The sequence below is a fragment of the Vigna umbellata genome, chromosome 11, assembly GCF_029865625.1.
Source record: "Vigna umbellata cultivar VRB3 chromosome 11, Vumbellata_1.0, whole genome shotgun sequence".
Lineage (NCBI taxonomy): Eukaryota > Viridiplantae > Streptophyta > Magnoliopsida > Fabales > Fabaceae > Vigna > Vigna umbellata.
Window position 1 is genome coordinate 1,438,419 of NC_142175.1, and position 22,614 is coordinate 1,461,032.

Below are 22,614 nucleotides of genomic sequence, written 5' to 3' on the forward strand. Positions count from 1 at the left end.
ACCACGATTTTAGTTAACATTAGTCATTAAGTTGTGAGATCATTATTAGCTTTAGTGGATCATTATTAGCTTAAGTAGGATCATTATGATCTTAAGGGGAAGCAATTGTAATTAATTAATCTTTTGTAATTTTGATGGTTAAAGCTTCTATATAAGCTAAGCTTATTTATCAATGAAAAAAAAGTGAAGTTTTATTCAGAAATATTAAAGTCTATCACAAACAAGGTCGCGATCCAACAAGGCCAAACAAGGTCGAGTGTCGAACAAGGCTAAACAAAGTCGAGAGTCATAGAGGTTAGACACGGCAGAAAGCTGGAGAGGTCAAGCAAGGCTAAGGATCGATGAATAAGTCCTTTCGTACTAACATTAGCATGACCATCTCACTAGAGGGATTTCTAACTTCCCTTATGTTTGTCATGTTACTTCTCCATGGCATCACGAAATTCTTTCTTCATAAAATACCCTGGCCCCACGGTGGGAGCCAATTGTACTTAAGAAGTAGAATATACTTTGTGAAGATGAACTTCGCGGACTTCCTCTGATGACTTAGGTCCAAACAATGGACCTATCAAAAGGAAAATAACTCAACAAATATCAAATAAAGTTGCTAAGACCTATGAACAAGGAGCATGGTTTGCAAAACCTATGACAAGAAGCAAGTAAGCTCAAAACCAACCCACCAAGACTATTTATAGTCTCCTAGCAACCTGGACATGTCGCCTAGTGAGGGGCCACTCAGTGGAAATGTAAACCCTGAGAAAAATATAGTAAATAGGGAATTAAGTGATTTGAGTTTTTGATGTTATTGTTGGTAATTGGTATGAAGTTTAGGTGTTTCTTAGAATTATAATAGCTACGTTAATTATTACTATATTATTAATAAAGTGCAACACATGATTGGTATGTTGGTAATTGGGTGATTTGTGTGTGTGTGTGATATTATCAATGTGATGTGTTGGCTTGTTAATGGAAGGATGGTTTAGGATTGAATGAGTGTAGATTCAATTATAGGGAGATAGGAAGATAAAGGAAACATTTGTTTTATTTGTATTTTGCTCAAGAGCAAAATAATCTTTTACCTTTATTTAATTAGTGTAGAAATTAAATAAGGGGTGTAACATCCCAATTATATAACAACTTATATAATAAGGACGTCAACATCCAAATAAAGAGAACAGTCAGATTATGACGTGTAATTAAGTGCGAAATTACAGTCATCCAAATAAAAGATGAAATTTTAAACTTAAACAGTTTAAAATTATTGAACACTACAAGCGTTCAAATAGGAAATTCCTAAGTAGACTACACCGCAACATTAGAATCCTCCAGCTCTTGTTCCAAAGGAATCTCCTCGACAACATCTGCTCCCATTCAAGTGGATGATCATCGCCAAAGAAACATACCCAAACAGCACACAACACAAACAATGCAAGGGTGAGCTAAATATAAAAAGCATGTTATACATATAGTACAGTTAATTCAGGTCATCATGCATAGAAACATGTAAAGGAACAATTAAAGCATACTCATACAACTCACACACTCACACGACTCATCCGAATTTGTATAACTGTCGAACTAACAGTAGTCTGTGCACTTGCATAGTTCTGCTGGTCTTTCTCCAACACTAGCAAGGTAAATCCCCAACCTGCCTATCTCTGCCATCAACGGCTATAGACGAGGACCTCCCTCTACTCTCACCACTGACACTGTTCTTCTCTATGTGAGCATGAACAATGCTTTGAGTGTAGGGATAGACATACCGATCCTAAGTTCACTACAGTTATACAGAACAACAACAACACCCCACACAATCACTTCCAGTCATCTCTCCCTGAGATGTCCAATTCATACTCACATACATCATTATAATTCACAACCATGTTCAGATGCATAATTCAAATGCAAAAAAATTCAATCATTTTAGAAATCATACAAACTGAATATATCACAAAATAAATTAACAGTACATAATCTGTTCAATAGGATTTAAGTTAAAAACTTGTCGAGTAGACTTCCAAGAAAGAGAGGTGCGTCACAAGGGACAACTTAAGTACCAAGTCTTTCCTTAGCCAAAATGTTAGTTTTTAACAAATTTCTTATTTACAGATTCAAAACAGCAACATATAATATTAACACCGAAATTCCACATAGATAGATATACAGTAAACATTAACACTATTCACACAGAATTTCAAGACATGAATAGTAATAAAAACAATACTAAATCATATTATAAAAGCATAGAAAGGTTAGCTCCCCTTACCTCTTCTCCTAACTCTTTCTTCTCTATTTCTCAAGCTCTTACTTGATTCCTCTTCTCTTGGTGCAGAATACCCTTCCCTCCCATGGCTATTTATAAGTAAAAAAAAATTACTATTCATTAATTTTTTAATATTATTTATTATTTTAATATTATTTAAAAATAATATTTTAATCATCCATTTGGTTAAATCTGATCCTAATTCTATCCATGCTAAGGAATCCTAATTTCTTCCATGCTAAGGAATCTTAATTTCTTTCATGCTAAGAATTTTTTTTTTTACTATTCACTATTCACTTTTTACTATTCGATTTTCTTAAAAAAAATACTAAATAAGTTATCAAAAATTTTAACCTCTCCTTATAAAATTACTATAATTTTATATCCAAAATTTATATTTTTCTATCCATTAAAATTATTATTACTAATAAAATGCTAAATTTTACTACTATAAATATTTATTTTTTTCATGGGTCTTACAAGGGGGCTGTAGGAAGTAAAAGAGTTTGAATTAAATAAAATAAAAGGCTAAAGAACTTGAGATAAAAGGGAATTAAAGATTTAAATATATTTGGTTTTAAAAATAATTATTATAAGTGAGGAGATATCTGAGATAAAGATGGGTTGATTTATAAATATTAAGATATATAGAGGGGTGTATTGTGTGTTTTAGAAACTATAGAAACTCTAAATCAAAGAGAGAAAACATAAAAAAGATAGGATGTTGACAATTTTGCTAACAAGAAGAAAGAGAGCAACAAAAACTCTTGGTGCAAAAGAAGATTGATGGTGTTTTGTGATTGTAGATAAAACCCTAGTATTGGTCAATGTATAGGGAAGTTTACCTTTGTTTTGTTTGTTTGTTGTATTTCATGCAATCTTGACTATTTTGATCGGTAGTTTTTATGAATGTGTGCATGATTATAGAATTATAATTATTTATTGTTATTATTGGAAAAGGGTTTGTGTGTGCATGTGTATGGGGTTTATGTCATTATCTTTTTTGTTAGTTTTTTTTTATGAATGTATGTATGGTTTAGTTGGATTATTCCATATCGGGATTTTATGCTAAGGGGAACAAAGTTATGATAATGAGATTTTACCATGCAAACATATGATATAAATATGGTATGATAAATATGTGCATAGTTTTTGGGTTGTTTGGGTTGAAACCTACCTGATGGGTTTTGGATGATTCCTTTGATATATAATGTGCATGAGTATGAATCTATGTATATATGAAAAGTAAATACATATCTTAAGCATATTTTCACGTGATTTGAAATTGATACATAGATATTGGACCATACCTTATTTTGTGATGCTAGCTAGTATATCTTAAATCAATACATAAAACCATTTTTAATTTTACGGTGTTAATTTTTTTGTATTAATACTTTATTTGGAAAAGTTTTATTTAGTCCAACTTATTTGGGAGTTTTTGCTAACAAGTTAGGTTGTGGTGAATTATTAAGCTGCTTGTGGTAGTGTTTTCTAGGGCAATAGGAGATTATATTCACTTTTCAAAAATCTCTTTATGCTAAACTTATGAGAATCCTTTATGTAATGGAATATGTTTAGAATGTTGAATTTAGACATCTTTGATTGAAGTGTGATTCTGTTTTAGATGTAAAATCTTCTTTTCACAAAGGATTGTTCTTTAGATTCTAAAATATAGATGGATGAAATGTTTAAAGATTTGTAGTGATATGTAATTTAAAGATTCACATATTTAAGGTAGAGAACATTGTATTATAAATTGACCAATTTGGACTTGGTAAATAGGAATCAATTTAAATGATATTGATATTGTTTTATGTTTCCTAGTTGGTTTTTTTGTTTTTTTTTTAAATTTCCTTATAATTTGTTATTTTATTTTTATAATATTATTTTTTATATGATGGCAAATAGTTAATGTACTTTATAAATATGAATGATTTATATATATATATATATATATATATATATATATATATATAATATTGATAGTTAACATAAGTTTTTGATTAAAAAAATTAATATCATGATAAAAAAGGTAATTTTTATTTTAAGTATTCTTTTTTCAAATTAATGTTTAATAAATTAAAAATTTTGGTTTAAATATCTCACTTCTTTTCGTCAAATTTAATTATAAATGTATCTAATATGCATAAACTTTTATGTGATGAAAACTATCAATTTTTATAATAAAAATGAATAAGGCATCATAAAAGAATTAAGTTTTTTAGGAACTAGTTAAAAAAAGTGAGTATAATAACAAGCAATAATAGAACTGACATAATAAAATGTTTTTCTAAGAAATTAAACTGACAATTTACTATTTTAAAAAAAGTTGGATGTTCTTAAAAATTTGAAATAGATTTATCCTTTAAAGATAGGTAATGACAATGTTTATACTTGAGTTGGCAGAGACATAAGAAGGAAAAGCAGGGCAGAGACGGTGCCAGTAGATAGTAGGTCTCCCTCACAATTTGACAGAAAATCTTACAACTGAATCCACCCTACCCCACCCAATTTCAACCACCGTTGGAGCCGACAAAAAACACAACAAGAAGAAAGCCAACAAACAACAGGTAAGAAGTCTCGGACACCCATAAACATGAAACGAAACCATAATTCCCACAACCACCACCACTCCTTCCGACCACGCAAATGGATGACGATGATCATCGCCATTGTAACAATATGCATTATCCTCCTGCTTCTTACCCTCACCAAACCTTCTTCTTCTTCTTCATCAACATCTTCTTCCTCTTCTGCAACATGGTCTTCTTCTTCTTCTTCTTCTTCGTTCAATTTAACGGAAGAAGTAGGAGTGGGTCTTCCGAGATTGGCGTACATGTTGACGGGCACTAAGGGGGAGGAAGCGCAGCTGAAGAGGGTTCTTCAGGCTGTGTATCATCCCAGGAACTTCTACCTGCTTCATCTCGATCTAGAAGCTTCTGATGAGGAAAGGCTCGAGCTTGCCAAGTACGTCAAGTTTGAGACTGTGTTTGCGGCGTTTGGGAACGTCATGGTCGTGGGTAAGTCTGATTTGGTCACCTACAAGGGCCCCACTATGGTTGCTTCCACTCTTCACGGCATTGCTCTGTTGCTCAAGAGGATTCCCCACTGGGACTGGTTTCTCAATCTCAGTGCCTCTGATTATCCTCTCATCTCCCAAGATGGTCTGTTGTCACTCTTCTTTGCTCTTTAAATATCTAGTGTTACACTTTTCACAATAGATTGCACATTCACCCAAATAATCTACACATGGGAAACAACTAGAATTGACTCCGAGTAAAACCCAAATTCTAGGATTCTACTACAATTTCTCTTGTGGGTTGCTCTCAAGCATTTCCAATTGAAGTTGTTTACAAGAGTTCCTCAAATAGTACTAACATAGAATCCTTAAAATTGAAGAGAGTTAAACTAACTCTATTCAATTTTGAAGAAGTTAAGTTTAGATGGCCATATTAAAACAATATTTTTATTGATAAAAAAAACTATTGTAAACAACTGGAGATGCTCTTAAGCATACAAGACTAGCAATTATTATGAAATTATTGAACTACCTCGAGTGGTCCATCCTCACCGTCCTCAACATGAAGGGGGTGTGTTGTTGATTGCGTGTGCCATAGTCAAAATAGTGTATACTCCTTCCACCCCACAATGATTGCAGTCTTAGACTTTTAACGTATCACTTTTTTTAATGAAATATTGATCCATTTATGCCTAATTTGTCCCCAAATTAATTACTTTGTCTTTCTCAATAAAAGTAGTGCGTTTATTGAGAAAATTGGATTATTTTAGTGAAATTGTTTCGAAAAGTGGTATATTTATTGTTATTCTTAATCTAGTTGGGGAAAAAACTTTAAATTGCAGTAAATGTGGGACGGAAGGATGAAACACTATGGATGTATATTAACGAAATAACAGAATATGGTAACAAACTGAAAGTAGTAGTATCAGTGCGTGGAATTTAAAACTATAATTGGCTATATGGAGTAACTATAGTGTTTGTAGAATCAAGCTGTCAATGATCACAATCACACCAACAACCTGATAGAGAAAGAATTGGAGAAATCAGAGGAAGATCAAGAAGTATGAGCTCAGAGATGAGAGAGAAGAATCAAAGGGAATTGGGCCATTACCACATGGATACCCTCTCATTCTCCAAAGCCTTCCAATAAAACATTCCTCCTCCTCCTCAGCCTTGTGCTTCTTCTTGTGTCCCTTTCTCTTGGATCATTTGACATGTGTGTCCTTGGTATAATTAACTTTCCCACTTTTTCCGTGTGATTTGGCTGATTAATTTCTTTTTCTCGTGTTATTTTGGCTTCATGTTACATAGGAGTATAAAAGTAGGAGTCAGTCCTCACCTTATAAACTGGATTTTGGGGTTGAGTTAAGCTCAAATTTAAGTTCTAAGAAAGTAATGGTAGTGACTAACCCGAGAGTGATGAATGGTACATAAATTAGCTATGTTTATGGATCTTTTACCAGCTTTGTTGGTTGTGGGCTAAAATTGATTTTAATGCTTCACTGTGGTTCATAAATTAGTCATATCCTCCTAAACTCCAAGTTAGGCTCACCTGAGCAATTCATGAATCGTTACTGTTGTGCTTAATGATTAGAAAATAGAATAACAACAACAAAATCTTGTGCAACTTGCAAAGGATCAGTTACACGGATTACATGAAGTCATTTACCTCGGTTAAAGGCTAAGTCTTCAGAGATTTTATTTACCATGATACCACTTTTAGTAACTTCCTTTAAAGTCCTTTTTGATCTCCCTCTTTTTCATCTCATAATTAAACACCATGAGATCTTCCCCACCGGTATATAAGTATTCAATTTTCTAAAGGGATTCTCCCCAACATCCTATTTACAGTGATGCAACTTCTGAATCCATTTCCTTTCCATGCTTAAGGGGTAATTGTCAGAAGCGGAACATAATTGCATGTTCAGTGGTTTCACCATGTGTGAGACGTGCTTGCATTAGTTTGTGATTTTCTACTCAAGGCCTTTGACACCTGTGTGTCACCAAAGAAGAAAAAGGATATTCTAATAGCTAAAATAGCATGAATTTCCCTTTTTCCCAAGCCCTGATCACAAGGGTGTTACAAAATGCTGCACCCGAATTTATATGCTCAGTTTTTTATGCTTTTCAATTTCAAAGCAGAAAAGGACGAAAGAATAACAGAGTAAATCCTTAAAAATAAGTTAGTCTCCCATTCCGTTTATACTGATTATAAACTAGTAGGAAATGGATCCAAATTAACTCAGAAAACTAGGATCCAACCCAATGGCTACTTTGGGTATGCTTGGGCCATAGGTGGCGGGCAGGGGGTGTGGGGGTGGGGGCGGGGGAGTGGGGTGTGGGTGGAAGAGGGAGGATAATTATTTTATTTCAAAAATATTCTCTAATTTAACTTCTTAAATGATAGATAGGCATTAAGTTAATGCCCTAATTTTTTTATTTATATATTTATCAAACAATTTTTTTTTCTTAAACATTATATGACTTTTAATTTAAATTTTATTTTCTTTTCCACCAAAACCTCACTCAAACATATGCTAATGCTCAGCCTAGGTCTCTACACGGATAATGTTGAAGCCTCAAGAAGAGGCTTTAGACAAGATGGGATTTGTTCATATAGGAAATTTATCTCTTTGAAAACCTTACCTTTTGTATTTGACATTTTGCTTGTGGCCAAAGGACTTTTCTTGCCTGGTATCTTGTGCTCTTGCTATTTCCAGCATCTTCTTCCATTTTCTCATAGCCAATGCAGTCTCTATTCTACTTATTCTGTTTTGTGCATAATCCTGCCTATGGGTAGAATTTTTTGCCTATCATAAACAATGATGCCACAACATTAATTTCTGTTTGTTAATATGCTTCTACAAATTAGCAGGAAAAATAATATTTTTCTACAATTGGGGGTGGGCTACATGATAATCCTAGAGGAGAAGTTTATGGTCCACTGTTTTCTGTTTATGATGGATACCTATCTAACAAGCAGCCCATAGCAAGCCCATTGGCCCAAAATGAGAATTCTGATGTTTCTCCCCTATCTTCTATAAAACTCTAAAATACTGCCGTTCTGTATTAAGTTGCGATATTTTACAACTTTTACCTTCTCTCGGTGATATTTCTTATCTTTTAGTGAGCTGTAATTGCTTACGTTGGTCATTAAATTCTTCCTGCATAACATTATGATAATTAATGAGTTTAGCATTCTCAAAGTAATGCCTATTTGATAGTTGTTACCTTTAGTTCCCTGCTCCCTTGTATCCTAATTTGTGTTATGGTATCGAAACTCCCATCTGGAGCTTTGTTCATACCCCTTTATATCCATGTCTTCATCATCTACCATTAACTATCACTTTTAGCCATGCTCCTTCTGAATGGTTCTCATCTTCAAAAACAGTAAGGGGCTTCTCAATGACTCCATTCCTATTCCACAACCCACCAACCTTTTGTATCCAGTATGGAAGTATTGTAACAATTTGATCATATAATGGATCTTAAACTCCTTGTCTCAATCTATCTTTCAAAGTATTCTTTTCTTTGATCACGTGAATGCCAATTGGAATGACCTAAATAAATGCTTCTCTCAAAATCACTTTTTGCATATTGTTAGGCAGGGAAGTAATGAGAGGTTTAGGAGGAAATTTAAAGATAAAAGTAATAAAATTGTTAGTTGTTACAAGGGGGAGACTTTCTAGGAAAGTCTATATATTCTTATCTTGTGGGATGTTCAGGGGGAGTTTTTGGAATTGATGTTTGTGCCAGGGAGAACCCTGTGAGAAAGGAAAGTGGTTTTGCTTTGGAAGCTTTGGTTTTCACAGTTTAAATACAGTGGAAGTCTTTGTCTTTTCTTCTTTTCTGTCTAGTCTCTTTTAGTTTCGTTTCTTGGGCATAATATAGAACAAATCCCTGAAATTATGGGATTTTTTTTTTCTAGTAATAATAGCAAGATACATAGAATATAACAAATTAAATACATGGGAATAATATCTAAAATTTCCTAAAATATATTTTGACAGTTTCAAGTTCTCATTTGATCATTCTCATTTAACTTTGTTATCATCTGTAAATTACATGAAAAAGTACTTTCCTTTAGTGTTTTTGTCTTTTTATTCTTAGAAAAAATAGAATTTAAGTCTATCTCAACTTCATATAACTGATTTATAAGATGAGATTTTCATCCACTTATATACTATGATTTGATCATATCTCTAGTCGATATGAACTCTCCAACTCACGCACTTATGCCAAGGGCTAAACATCTTGAGCATGAGACTAGGGTGTTACCTGATAGTGGAGAATACTATAAGCCCTACAAACTTGACTAGAATAGACTCTTATATCATCATCTTTAAGAGAGTGGAATTTAAGTCTCACTTAACCATACAAAACCCACACTTATAAGGTCATGTTTAACCCATTTATATACTATAATTTTGTCATATATCTAGTAGATGTGAGATCTTTAATACATATTAATGAATCCAAGTCTGTTTCACAAATGTAAATTATGTTTATTTTACTGACTTTTTTCTATGTAACTTTCTTCAGATCTCTTGCACATCTTTTCATTCTTGCCCAGGGATCTAAATTTCATTGAGCATACAAGTAATATTGGTTGGAAGGAGTATGTACATTATCTATCCTTTGATATTGTCTCAATTTGTTGCTAAACTATTTGTTCATAATTTTGCAATAACTGTGGCATCAGACATCAAAGAGCTAGACCAATCATTATAGATCCAGGCTTATATCATTTGAAGAAATCTGGTGTTTACTGGGCTAAAGAGAAGAGATCTGTTCCTTCATCATTCAAATTATTCACAGGTATTAGTTATGCAGCATTGCCGAAGCTTTGACGTATTCTCTTCTAGGTCTTAACAATATCCCCGTTTTTTGCTCTTCTCGTTTTTCTTTATAAATACATGTACTTAAGTTTCTCTAATGAACCTCATATTCTACCCTTTTTTTTTGAATTAATTAATTTATTTTTTTATTTCATTGTCTTAAACATGAATAGGGGATGAACCTAGTGTAACAGTAATGTTCCACCTTGGTGACCAGTTGGTCATGGGCTTTAATTCAGAAACAGTCTCTTTGCATATGTAAGGGGAAGACTGCTTGCAGTTACCCTCTCTCATACCTCGTTGAAAAGAGGATCTATGGCACTGGAGAACCTTAGTTTTTATTGTCCTAAAGATCAGCAGTACAGAGTAACAATGTCTTCAGCATGCATGATTGGCTCTGCACATGCTGTTATTTCTTATTGATCGCAGCTCAATATAATAGCAGATTAAGGAATTATTCTCTTGAGATGTGTCAGTCATTACATGAATTTAGTGGTCTAACTAGCCAAAGTGATCTGAAACATTACTGGGAAAGTGGTTAGCATATTTGTGTTGTCTTTCCATACAAAGCATTCGAATGAATGCTCGGCCATTTCATTGACCAAATGATTGAAGTTTGTTTCGGTATTCTTATAAAATAAATTGACCCCTAGTAAACTTATTTGATATCCTAAACTTAGGCTGAGTCATCAAACGTACAAGTTTCTTTAGAAGAATTCAATGGAGTTCTCTTATTAGCCCATAGCTATGTTTCTGAAAAAACATCACAAGTTTTGCTGTTGGTTTTAATTTTGTTTATTACATAGAGCATATACAACACAAATCATTTGGGTGTAGATGTTATTTTTAATTTGAGAAGAACTTCATTTTACTCGGTATTTTGGTGAAGAAGTCTTAGTTGTTTTACCTAATGGTATTTTGTGTCTTTCATCCAGGTTCTTCATGGATTGTGCTGACAAAGTCGTTTCTGGAGTTTTGTGTTTTGGGCTGGGATAATCTTCCTCGCACTCTCCTAATGTATTACACGAATTTTCTTTCATCCCCTGAGGGCTACTTCCATACGGTCATTTGCAATCATAAGGACTATCAAAACACGACCATTAATCATGATTTACGTTATATAAGGTGGGACAATCCGCCAAAACAGCATCCATTGTCCTTGAAGTTGGAGCATTTTGATGACATGGTACGTAGTGGTATTCCTTTTGCTCGGAAGTTTGCCAAGGATGATCCAGTTCTTGACAAAATTGACAAGGAACTGCTGAGAAGATCAAAGGGTCACTTTACACCCGGAGGCTGGTGTTTTGGCAGTCCTCTTTTAGGAAAAGACCCTTGCACAGTTTATGGAAATCCAATTGTAGTTAAACCTACTTTGCGATCGAAGAAGCTAGAAAAACTAATGGTGAAACTGTTAGATTCTGAAAATTTTAGGCCGAAACAGTGTAAATAGTCGTCACTGCAACTTGAAATCTCTATTCACGATTCTATTGGCGTTTTTATTGCATCTGTTCAAATTTAACACTGAATTGCTGTGAAGCGTGCTTCTTTCTTGTGGTATATGAACCTAAACTAGGTCTTGTCAATTCATGCCGTAAATGAACCTTTGGTTTCAAGAGAAACTTTTGGTATTGCCAATTCAAAAATCACACTTGAGTTCAGGAATGTTCAATCCAGAATCCACTCTGAGATTCAAGAGTGCATTCAAGATTATTCAATTCGGAAATTACATCGGGTTAGACAATCCAGAATGTACTTTCAGATTGGTATTGCATTTTGGGAGTGTTTTTGGTTTTTTTAACGTTTGTTTGTTCTGTGTGTAACATAAGCGTGTGGGACATGACATCGATGACAACAACTTCTCTAGTCAACGTTGTTGCAACTGTGGTGGTGGGATTTTGTTGGAAAAGATGGTTGAGATCGGAAGGAGAAGATTGAAAGATGATAGTGCTCAAAGATGAGAAAGGGAAAGATGAAAGAGAAAACAAGATTAGGATTTTTAATGCATGAGGGTAAAAGTGATATTTTAAAAGTCAGGAGCAGAAAGAAATGTTCTACACCTATTTTCTTTTGTGACACCGTCTAGATCTTTACAGATTTTGTCTTAAGATATCTCTCTTGTTGAATATTTGGGATTGGATGTTAATAAAATATATTTTATACACAAATTTATATTTTTATTTATATAGTTATTATACTTAGTTTGTTTTCTTTCATTAATAATAAATTAGGTTTATTTTATATAATTGCTTTAATTTCATATTTTTAACTTCTATGACATTTGTTTATTATTTTTGTCATAATATTTTTTTGTATATATTATTTTTGCTTGATTCTCATGACATTGGATTCTATATTTCCAAGACTTCAAAAAATGTACATATGAATTGTTAGATTGAACTACTATCTTCTCTAATGTAATGATCAAGACAAGATGTTTGTTTATCCTTTTCCTTTCCCTACTTTTCTATCAAAAGTTTTCTAACACTATGGAGTGGAGTTGGAGGGTGAAACGTAATGACTATGGTACCTTGTAACAAAGGTACCAGCTGGAAAATCTGACAGGAAGATAATAATACAGTAAATATACAAACAGAGGGGCAAAATATGAAAAATGATGGGGTAGTTACTAACAACCAGGAAATTCAGGAAGTGAGACGTGGGACAAGGACACGTACTCGAAATAGAATGCTGAGGAAATTTGTGCAAGAAATCCTTGATATATGGAGAGAGAATGTGAGAGGGAGGGGTATGGAAATTCTGGTATCTTCTTCTCTGACCCTTCTGTGACTTTCTCTTACCTAAGATTGTACACTCTATTCGTCCACCTTTGTTGGGAGTGGATTGGTTATGAAATTTCAATAAAACAATAGAATCATTTCTTATTTTTTTTCTGTGTTCTCTTTATTGCTTAACAAACCTTCAAACAAAATTAGGGAAACTGCTAAAATGGGCATGATCAAGAGAAATGAAGAACAGGAAGATAACTCTGGACACGTAGAAGGAAAAGTCTCTCACTCCTTTTGAACTCACTTTGGTGAAGAAACTGGATGCAATATACAATTATCAGAAGGAGAAAGAAGAAACTCATATTTTTTTCTGGACAAGGTGTACAACAAATTAGAAAAGATGAATAGGAAGCTAAGAAGTGATGAAAATAGTTTTGAATCAAATGAAGAATTTGAATCTACTTATTGTTTTTAGTTTCATGTTTTTCTTACTTTTATAAATGTAATAACTATATAATTATTAATGAAATATGTTTTGAGATGTTTGAATTTGTTTTAATATGAATACAAAACAAAGTTCTCTATTTTAAAGTTAAACTTTATTAAGCTCTCTTTTTTTTAAGTTACTTTGTTTAAGTTGCATTAGTTCTTTTTTCTCTAATCGTTTGACAATCAATTATTTCGGTGTTTGTGCTCCCTAGTATCTTATTTTTGCTAATTGATTATTTTAGGAATTGATGTTTAAAAATAAATAGTTTCTAGTGTGTTGTGTGCACTGTTATTGAACATGCTTTTCCTTTGTTCTTTTTCGTATAATGCTCCAAGGGGGAGAATTATATGAGTTATGAAGATTCTTTGCATGTTTGATGAATATGTAATTTTTTTTACTTTAGATTAAAAATATTTATTTATACTCCAAGTCTCTTTGCAATCGCTAATAAAGATATATACACACATTTTCTAAGATAAAAACGCAATTACCAAGTGTCCTAAAATTTTTAAAGAATTAAAAAAGGTTTCGTTGTGTTATGTTGTAAAAGTGTTGCAATAGTGTGTTAGAGTTAATAAGGTTAGGCATATTCTTGAATAGCAAAATAATATATAAGATCAAGATTATCTTGAAGTGAGTTAAGAGTAGATAGGATAGAAGTCCTCTTTGATATCAGTGTAGATTGAAACTTTATATCCTTTAGAGTATAATGACTTATTTGTTGCATTGTATATACTCTTTTGTTAGTAGAACTAGCTTTTTCTTGAGGGAAAAGCTCAACCTAGATATAGGATTAATGTTGATTTGAACTAATATTAATTTTAATATTAATATTAATATATATATATATATATATATATTTATTTATTTAATGAGTTTTTCCTTTATCATTGTCATCTTTTATTGCTCATTGAATTCTTGTATCAATAAAATTTCAAGGAAAGTTTTTTTTGGATTTTATAAGTTCATAAAAGTTTTGAAAAAGTGAAATTTAGTAAAAAAAAGTTTTAAAACCAACTCACTCTTTCTTGTCTTAACGAAGCTTATTGATATTGTCTTGTCCAAAAAAGAGTATGATATTTGAATCATTAAAAGACACAACAAAAATAAATAAGAGAAAAATGTGGAATAAGACAAGGATGGGGAGCCACAATCTAGCAAATTGATAAGTCAAGTGAAAATTTATCACAAGATGTCAAATTTTGATAAGAATCAGAGTTCTTAATTCAAGAACCAAGAGAATCATTTCTCAAATAATGCAAATGCATATAATATGACTACAAAAGTGTTTTCATAAGCTTTTGGTACTTCTATATATAAGCACATAACTTTAAGAAAACCTAAAAATCCTAAAATAAGCCTAAATCCCAAAATGGGTAAAAAAAAAAACAAAAATTACAAACATAGACTTTCACCTAGCAAGGCCTATTTGCCCAACGAACACAAATTGACTCGTTAGTGAATTTAACATTCTGTAAAATTAAAATTTATTTAATTTCTTAAATTATTCTTCATGTTCTTTAAGTTTCCTCGTTGATGGAACATTATAAGATTTAAGGAGACATGTTTTGATCTTTAACCTTGTCATGCATCATTTGAATTGCAAATGTTCTTGCTCAAGGTCTTCTCGTATATGTTTAGGAGATAATCCTTTATCACTTGTCCTTTCACAATTTTTTTTTATAAATCGCTTATCTTTTAGCTATATTACTTTCCCAAAGATAACATTCTATCATATGCTCATTTCGTTTATTGTTATTTGTTAGACTTCAAAACACATGAGGACATTTAGCAGTTCAGTCTTATAGACGATCATGTCTTAACACAATTTGTCTAATATAAGGTCAAAAAATCTGCTTGGTGACCATCTAGGCTTAATAACTTGTTCATTGGATTGGTGGTTGACCATCTGATCTGACGCATAGATAGTTGGTCTGTTTGGTGACCGTTCAGGCTCAATCCCTCTCTTTGTCGAGCTAACGATGTGGTTGTTCAACCAAACTCATAATTCATAACTGGTTTGATGGTTAACCATTCAAGATATAGTTGATTGTTTGGGTTTTGGCTAATCATACAATACATATACTATGTTAATCTATTAATTGGCCATCTTATCAAATATCAAACTATTGTAGTAGTAAACACTTTCTTAAGTATTTTATCAATTAGGTGCATACTTTATCAATTACGTGCATCCATTATCATCTTATTTCTACATGACACAATTGTTAAGGCTCATAATAGATTAATTTATCTATTTTGATCATATTTTCTCATTGCTAAGTTTGACCTTAAATATATTTCATAATATTTTGCATTGTTCAATTATTGCAATATATTGATACCATTTATGATCCTATTTGTTCCCCATATGAGATAATGTATAGAAATGTCATTTAATTCAAATATTAATGATTGGAATATAAAATCTTTTTCTTTTCCTTAACCTAAAATTCATTAGCTAAATCAAAGTATCTTTATTAATTTGTCATACTTAATACATCATATCTTGTGTTGTGAGATGCCACATATAAAATGTATTAGGTTGTTTAAACATGCATTTTTATCTTGTACTATTCAATTTGATCAATAGATATGAGGAATAATCATGTCCTCCCAAAATTCATTTTGTATCAATTATGTATCAACTTCCTAGTGTGTAATGTCTTGACAATATTGATTCTTTGCTTGTATCATCAAAGCATTGAAACATTTATTAATTTGCTAAATACATTGGTTCAAATTTTTAGTCTTCTGATATTTTTTGAACCCCGTGTTTTGATTAGTAATGAATTCAATTATTTATGTGTTGTTTATATGATGCACTACTTCGATTTAATACTTTAATTTTTTTATATCTATAACATTATTGAATATATAATTTTGATGATTTATAATTAAGGACTTATTTGGATATGTATACTCTAATAATCAATAATAAACTATGTGAACTTTCTATCCATGTACATGGCTTCACTTTGTTAAGATCGTTGCAAAATATTTACTTTAGACAACTAAAATAATGGCGAATTGGTTTTTCAATAAGAAATTTTCCCTTTCAAATTTTCCCTTTCAAAATCAGAGTTGCAATAAAATCATTTTCAGTAGACAATTAAATAGAGTAGGAAAGAAAATTACACAAATTAATTTATACGGATTTAGATTAAAAGAAACTAATAACTAAAAAATAAACTGAAACTATAAACAAGAGCAAGAACAACTTAAGAAATAAAACACTTCTCTTAAAGCCACAATAAATGTGAAACATCTCCCTTGAAATCCATAAGAAATTAACACCTCATTTGAGTTCCACATGGGATGAACATCTTCTTTGAGTCCCATAAGGGATGAACACCTTCTTTGAGTCGTACAAAGGATGAAGATACATCTCATGAGACACACAAGAGATGAATAAGCATTTTTCCTGAAATCACAAAGAATAAACACCTCCTTTGAATCACACAAAAGATGATCAGCTTTACTTAAAAACATAAGCAAAACCTTATCATCTAATATTAAACATCTAATATTATTAATAAATCCATTAAAGTTCTCAAGTTTTCTAACTTATTTTACATTATCGCACATGAGAACTCATCCTCTTTATATAAAAGTCATTTTCAAAATTAAGATCAGAATATGAAAATTCAAGTTAACTCTATCAATAATAACAAGCAACAATATATTATTCCCTTAGTGTTTCTTAAACAAACTTTTTCTCTATATTTTTCAATGGTTGTCAATAATAAACTATTATAAATTATAATCAATTATTCTCGTAGTTCAAAAAGATTTTTTCAAAAAATTTATTTATCCTCTTACCTATATGTGTGGGATTGAATTATTTAGAAATATCATCGATTTGTCCAAATTTATATTTTCTTAATATTGCATTATGTGCTTACATGGTTTTTGGTTTAATCCTCCTATTTTGATACTATTTTTTTTAGATTATATGATTATTTTTTCGCTTCAAGAACAGGAGATGCAAAGCTCTATAAAGAAACACTAAAATGATCATTTATTAAAATATTGGGACAATTCAAATTCAAATTAAAAAAATAAACAAATCAATAATATTTACAAAGTAGACAAATAAATTTATAAATTTATTAATAATGAATATATATTTATTATTTAATGAACACTAATCTATTTAAATAATTTGTATACATTTTAGATAAAATAATTTTTAAAAATTCCACAATTTCAATTTCTAAAAGAAATTTTTAAAAATTACATTAAAATTCAACTTTCGAAGAATTAAGTTCCAACCTATTTTAACGAGAATAATGAATTAAAATGAATGTCAAAACTCAATTTCTCGATAATACCGTGAATTACAAACCATGTTATTTGAATAAATATTGCAAATGATATACTATTTGGAATATTGTTTTGAACTTGCTACTTTCGAAAAAGAATTTTTCTATCTTCTCCCATCAAAAGTCATTCAATATGAAGCAATTTCTTGTATATCTATAGCTTTCTTCATGCACTTCCATAATTTCTTTTCCCATTTTGGTTTTTTTAGATTGTATAATTTGGATGTTATTTGTTGATTTTTGGATTGTACAATTCATTTTTTTTGTTTTGGATTGAATAATCTATTTTTTTTTTCAAATTATATAATTCAAAAGTCATTTGAAAAAAAAATCAAATTAGTAAAAATGATTTTCAAATTATATAATCTAAAATACAAAATTAAATTTCAGATTTTAAATTTCGAAAGTTATTTTTAAAAAAAAATACTTCCAAATTACATAATTCGAAAATTATTTTTACTTCCAAACTACACAGTCTGAAATTATTTTTAAATTGTATACTTTGAAAGTCCTTTTTTAATGAAAAAAAAAAATTACTTCTTGCAGTCCTAAGTCATTTTTGAATTCCAAATCATAGAATTTAAAAGGTTTAAACCCTTCGTTGGTCCTCAAGTTTGTATGAAAATCTCAGTTGGGTCCTCAAGTTTTTTTCTGTCTCAATTGGGTCATATTTTTTGTAAAAGTGAGCACATTTTGCCATAACCGTTAAGTGTTGTGAAACGGCGTTAAAATGGTGTGAGCTGGAGCACAGAGAATGTGGTGACGTGTTTAGGGTTTAGTACGTGGACTGTTTTGTTTAAAATAATAGTGGTGATGTGGCAACCCTTTATTCATATTAGGTATATCAGAATTAGGGATTTGAAAATTGGAATTGGGGATTTAATTTGGTTGTTGCGAGACGAAGCGGAGGACGAACAAGAACTCCAATCTTGAACAAGACGAAGAGGGCAGCTAATAGTTGAGGCGACTAAGGTAAGATACCTCGTTTCGTCTTTGGTTTTGTGTTTCAGTGCATGTGATTTGTGGTCTTCGACAATTGGGTTTTTGTCTTGGTCTGTATGTATTTTTATAATGCTTTGTGGTCCCCATTTTGCATGTTCAATTGTTACATTGTTTATCAGTTGTAGTGGTCCCAAATTTTGTTTCTTGAATTGTTTTTCAGTTGTAGTGGTCCCCGTGTCTATGAGTGTTTCGTTAGTGGGGATGTTACTTTGTTCCCTGTCCCCCTGTCTTTGTCGGTGTGAGTGTTTAGTTAATGAGTGAGTGTTTAGTTAGTGGGTGAGTGTTTCCGTAGTTGTAGCAGTGTAATATTCGAAACACTTGTTAACCCCCATAATGTACAGGTTATAAAAGGAAGTTGTTGATATGGATGAGGAACGTATTAAGGTGGTGGTCCACCATTCTGGAAATTTTGTGAGTGATGATAATGGGAACTTAAGCTTTGAAGGAGAGAGAGCAGAATGGTCTTGTGATCCAGACTTGTTTAGCTATTTTGGCATAGTAGCGTCAGTCAAAGATTTAGGTCATCTGGACATCAAAGAGTTATGGTACGGTTTAGGAGGTCAGTCTGTGCACCCAGATAGGTTAGAATTATTAACTGATGATAGGGGTGCCATGCACATGTTGAACATTGCTAGGTTAAATGATGAAGTTCATCTGTATGTGGTTCATAATATGATGGAACCAGAAATAATAGAAATGATTGATTGGGTTGGTGGTCAAGTTAATGATGAAGGTGATGTTGCAAGACAAGTGGAGGAGGTTGAGGTTGTTCGTGATGTTCAACTTGGAACAGAAATGGTGGAGGGTGAGGGGGATACCCATGAGGGTGAGGTCCATACTGAAGTTGAAACAGAAATGGTGGAGGGTGAGGGGGATACCCATGTGGGTGATGTGGGTGATGTTGAGGTCCATACTGAAGTTGGAAGAGAAATGGTGGAGGGTGAGGGGGATGCCCAGGAGGGTGATGGTCTGGATGATACTGCAGTAGGAAGAAAAATGGTTGAGGGTGAGGATGACGCATTAAAATATCTGATTGCCATCCCACCTAGGTATGCATTAAGTCTTCTAGTTATTAACTCTTAACCATATTTCAATATTTGCTTCCTTGCCATGACACATAGTTGACTACTTATATTCACTTATCCCAGGTTTTGGTCAAGATCTAGATTCACCTCTAGATCACAATGTGACACTCTTGTCAACAACATGAGTGAGGCCTTTAATAGTGTGCTAGTCGATAGTAGGTCTAAGCCTATTATTACCATGTTAGAAGACATAAGGGTTTACATAATGAAGAGATGGGCTGCCAACAGGACAAAGATCACATCATATCAAGGTTCAATATGCCCCAAGATTTTTAGCAGATTTCAAAAGGAGTCCTGGTTAACTAGACATTGGTTACCAAGGTAACTTTTATGATGTGTGTTTCCATTCATGTTAACTTTCTTTCCATTTATTGTGATCCATCTAATTGTGTTTTCAATTGTGTATTACATACAGGTGGTCAAGAGAAAAATTATTTGAAGTGAAACATCTTTCAGAATTTGGTCAGCAATTTGTTGTGAATATTGACACCATGGACTGCACATGTAGAAAATGGGCAATTACTGGCATTCCGTGTACTCATGCCATCACTGCAATGAAGTTTTTGAATATAAATGCAGAAGAATACATTGGCAACTGGTTTAGGAAGTCTACTTATGAAGAGACTTACAACACAATAATTAACCCTATCAATGGACAACATGTCTGGGATGTTACACCCTATGCAGATATATTACCACCAAAGAAGAGGACAATGCCAGGAAGGCCCAAGAAGAAACGAAGGCTAGAGGAGTGGGAGTTGAAGAAGAATAACAGTGAATTAAGAAAGGGTGGCCAGAGGAAAACATGTGGCATCTGCAAACAACTTGGACACAACAGAAAAGGCTGTCCACAAAGACCTCCAACAGTAGAGGTTCCTACAGCCCAATGTTCTCAAGTCACCCAAGCTCCAGCAACACATGTTCCTATTGGTGACCAATCTTCTCAAGTCACCCAACCTCCAGCAACTATGCCTTTATCTGATGAATGATGTACTGATCAATGATCTAATGTACTGATCCTAAATTTATATTTTGTATCAAATGTTTGCTCTATCATTTTGAACACAGTCTGTGCAAATGTATTGTTATGATGTATTTTGGATATGTAAGACAATGTTGTTATCATTTTGAACAGCTTCTGTTATCATCTAAGACAATTGAACAGCTTCTGTTATCATCTAATACAATGTTTGTGGTTATCAGAAAGTGATTACTGCCCAATTTTGTTATCACTCATCAACTTTATTTCTCATTACTTTATTGCTCATTGCTTTATCATTATTCCACTTAAAGTAACAATACAATTGAATGAAATTAAATGACACACATTATCACTGTAATAACTCACCAACATTAATAAAACACACATTACATATAAGCCAAGTTTCAAGTCTGATAACATTAATAAAAAACACATTACATATAACCCAAGTTTGAAATCTGATCACAGATGACACAGCATCAACCAACTTTCACCAACATTGCTAATACAATTACATTCAAAACAAATATGACAAAGATCATCCCCACCAACAATTTAAACCACTTATCTAACTTAACTAAACTTTTCTCTATACAACCCAGTCTGATCTTTGGACAATATGTTCCTTCCATTTGCAACACACTGTCTTCCATGCTCATCACACCCACTTCTTCAGTTCTTTCACTATCAGTCCTTTCTTCTACATTCAGCCATTTTCCTTCATTTCCTTCGTCAATGCACCACTTGAAGAAGTTGCAACCAACCAATTCTCCACTCCCACCCTGTTCAACACCAACACACACACCTTCGTCAAAACCCAAATAAATAGACATAGATTTATTGTGATATCAAACTGACCTTGAAGTTAGGGCAACCCCAGAATTTTTTCCCCTTGTTCTTAGGGGTTCTCGCAGTACGAAACACTGCACTGTGACCACAGAGGCATCTTGGGTTTCCATCGAAGCTCCTAACACTGCCACTACTGCGTTGCATGGCCGAACCCAAACATTGGCAAGAGGAAGATGAACGAGACATCCTTACCACCTCCTCAACAGTGCTTGCCCAAGACGTAAGACACCACCTCTGGTTCACCAAGACGAAACACGATCCTCTCCAACAGGAGAATATACTTTGGATGAGATGGGATGCCCTTAAATGTTAGGGCTTCGTAGCCTACGTGGATAAAAACAACAAACAGTCAATTTTAATGCACAATGCCACGTCCGTAAATTGAAAAATCCAGCTCACACCATTTTAACGCCGTTTCACAACACTTAACGGTTATGGCAAAATGTGCTCACTTTTACAAAAAATATGACCCAATTGAGACAGAAAAAAACTTGAGGACCCAACTGAGATTTTCATACAAACTTGAGGACCAACGAAGGGTTTAAACCAATTTAAAAAGTCATTTTTAACTTCAAAATTGCATAATTCGAAAACTTTAGGAGGTGCAGACTTACAAAAGCAATAATGAGAACTCTTGGGGGTCTCATCATCTATATAGTAATGGACAAGGATAAAAATGACGAGACAAGCGAATAATATCTTCTCTACGTGACTGCTCATAAAATTAATGCTGCTTTCTCGATTCCTGATGTAAAATATTGAACCTTCGATAGGGTAGAGACTTTTGACATGCAGATCATGTTAAAAAAATACTAATAAATGTTGAAATTTTCACAAAAAACCTTAATATTTAAGAAACAAAGCTCTATCACTTTATCAATAGTTAAAGACCAAGTGCCCTTCCACAACAAATTTTAGATAGAAGACTATTCATGAACCCATTGTAACATTCCAACTTTCCGAAGCTTGGTCACTAATGATATCTCAAAACATAGTGAAATCAAATTTTGTTGCAACAAATGGAACAAACAA

At 32.6% G+C, this 22,614-nt stretch overlaps 3 protein-coding genes across 3 annotated transcripts; 2 read left to right on the forward strand and 1 right to left on the reverse strand.

Moving 5' to 3' along the window:
- Nucleotides 1–4,658: 4,658 nt before the first annotated feature.
- LOC148190721 (beta-glucuronosyltransferase GlcAT14C-like) lies at nucleotides 4,659–12,304 on the forward strand. The gene is made up of 4 exons (XM_088101803.1): nucleotides 4,659–5,430; nucleotides 9,828–9,903; nucleotides 9,988–10,103; nucleotides 11,059–12,304. The coding sequence occupies exons 1-4, from the start codon at nucleotides 4,863–4,865 to the stop codon at nucleotides 11,571–11,573; spliced, it is 1,275 nt and encodes a 424-aa protein (XP_087957929.1). The 5' UTR covers nucleotides 4,659–4,862; the 3' UTR covers nucleotides 11,574–12,304.
- A 7,565-nt stretch (nucleotides 12,305–19,869) lies between these two features.
- On the forward strand, nucleotides 19,870–20,740 carry LOC148190722 (uncharacterized). Its single transcript, XM_088101517.1, has 2 exons — nucleotides 19,870–20,072; nucleotides 20,167–20,740. Exons 1-2 carry the CDS (start codon nucleotides 19,873–19,875, stop codon nucleotides 20,738–20,740), a joined length of 774 nt encoding a protein of 257 aa, XP_087957643.1. The 5' UTR covers nucleotides 19,870–19,872.
- Nucleotides 20,741–21,085: 345 nt separating this feature from the next.
- LOC148190723 (uncharacterized) lies at nucleotides 21,086–22,499 on the reverse strand. Its single transcript, XM_088102504.1, has 2 exons — nucleotides 21,592–22,499; nucleotides 21,086–21,515 (listed from the first exon to the last, which is right to left on the reverse strand). Exons 1-2 carry the CDS (start codon nucleotides 21,766–21,768, stop codon nucleotides 21,213–21,215), a joined length of 480 nt encoding a protein of 159 aa, XP_087958630.1. The 5' UTR covers nucleotides 21,769–22,499; the 3' UTR covers nucleotides 21,086–21,212.
- Between the last annotated feature and the right edge of the window lie 115 nt (nucleotides 22,500–22,614).

What these genes read in the sequence shown, in the direction of transcription:
- LOC148190721 (XM_088101803.1), top strand. Translation starts at nt 4,863, where the DNA reads ATGAAACGAAACCATAATTCCCACAACCACCACCACTCCTTCCGACCA. An exon ending in AGTAATATTGGTTGGAAGGA is followed by an intron (nt 9,904 to 9,987) that starts GTATGTACATTA and finishes CTGTGGCATCAG; the next exon opens with ACATCAAAGAGCTAGACCAA. An exon ending in ATCATTCAAATTATTCACAG is followed by an intron (nt 10,104 to 11,058) that starts GTATTAGTTATG and finishes TCTTTCATCCAG; the next exon opens with GTTCTTCATGGATTGTGCTG.
- LOC148190723 (XM_088102504.1), bottom strand. Translation starts at nt 21,768, where the DNA reads ATGTCTCGTTCATCTTCCTCTTGCCAATGTTTGGGTTCGGCCATGCAA. An exon ending in GGGGTTGCCCTAACTTCAAG is followed by an intron (nt 21,516 to 21,591) that starts GTCAGTTTGATA and finishes GGTGTTGAACAG; the next exon opens with GGTGGGAGTGGAGAATTGGT.
- LOC148190722 (XM_088101517.1), top strand. Translation starts at nt 19,873, where the DNA reads ATGAGTGAGGCCTTTAATAGTGTGCTAGTCGATAGTAGGTCTAAGCCT. An exon ending in ACTAGACATTGGTTACCAAG is followed by an intron (nt 20,073 to 20,166) that starts GTAACTTTTATG and finishes TATTACATACAG; the next exon opens with GTGGTCAAGAGAAAAATTAT.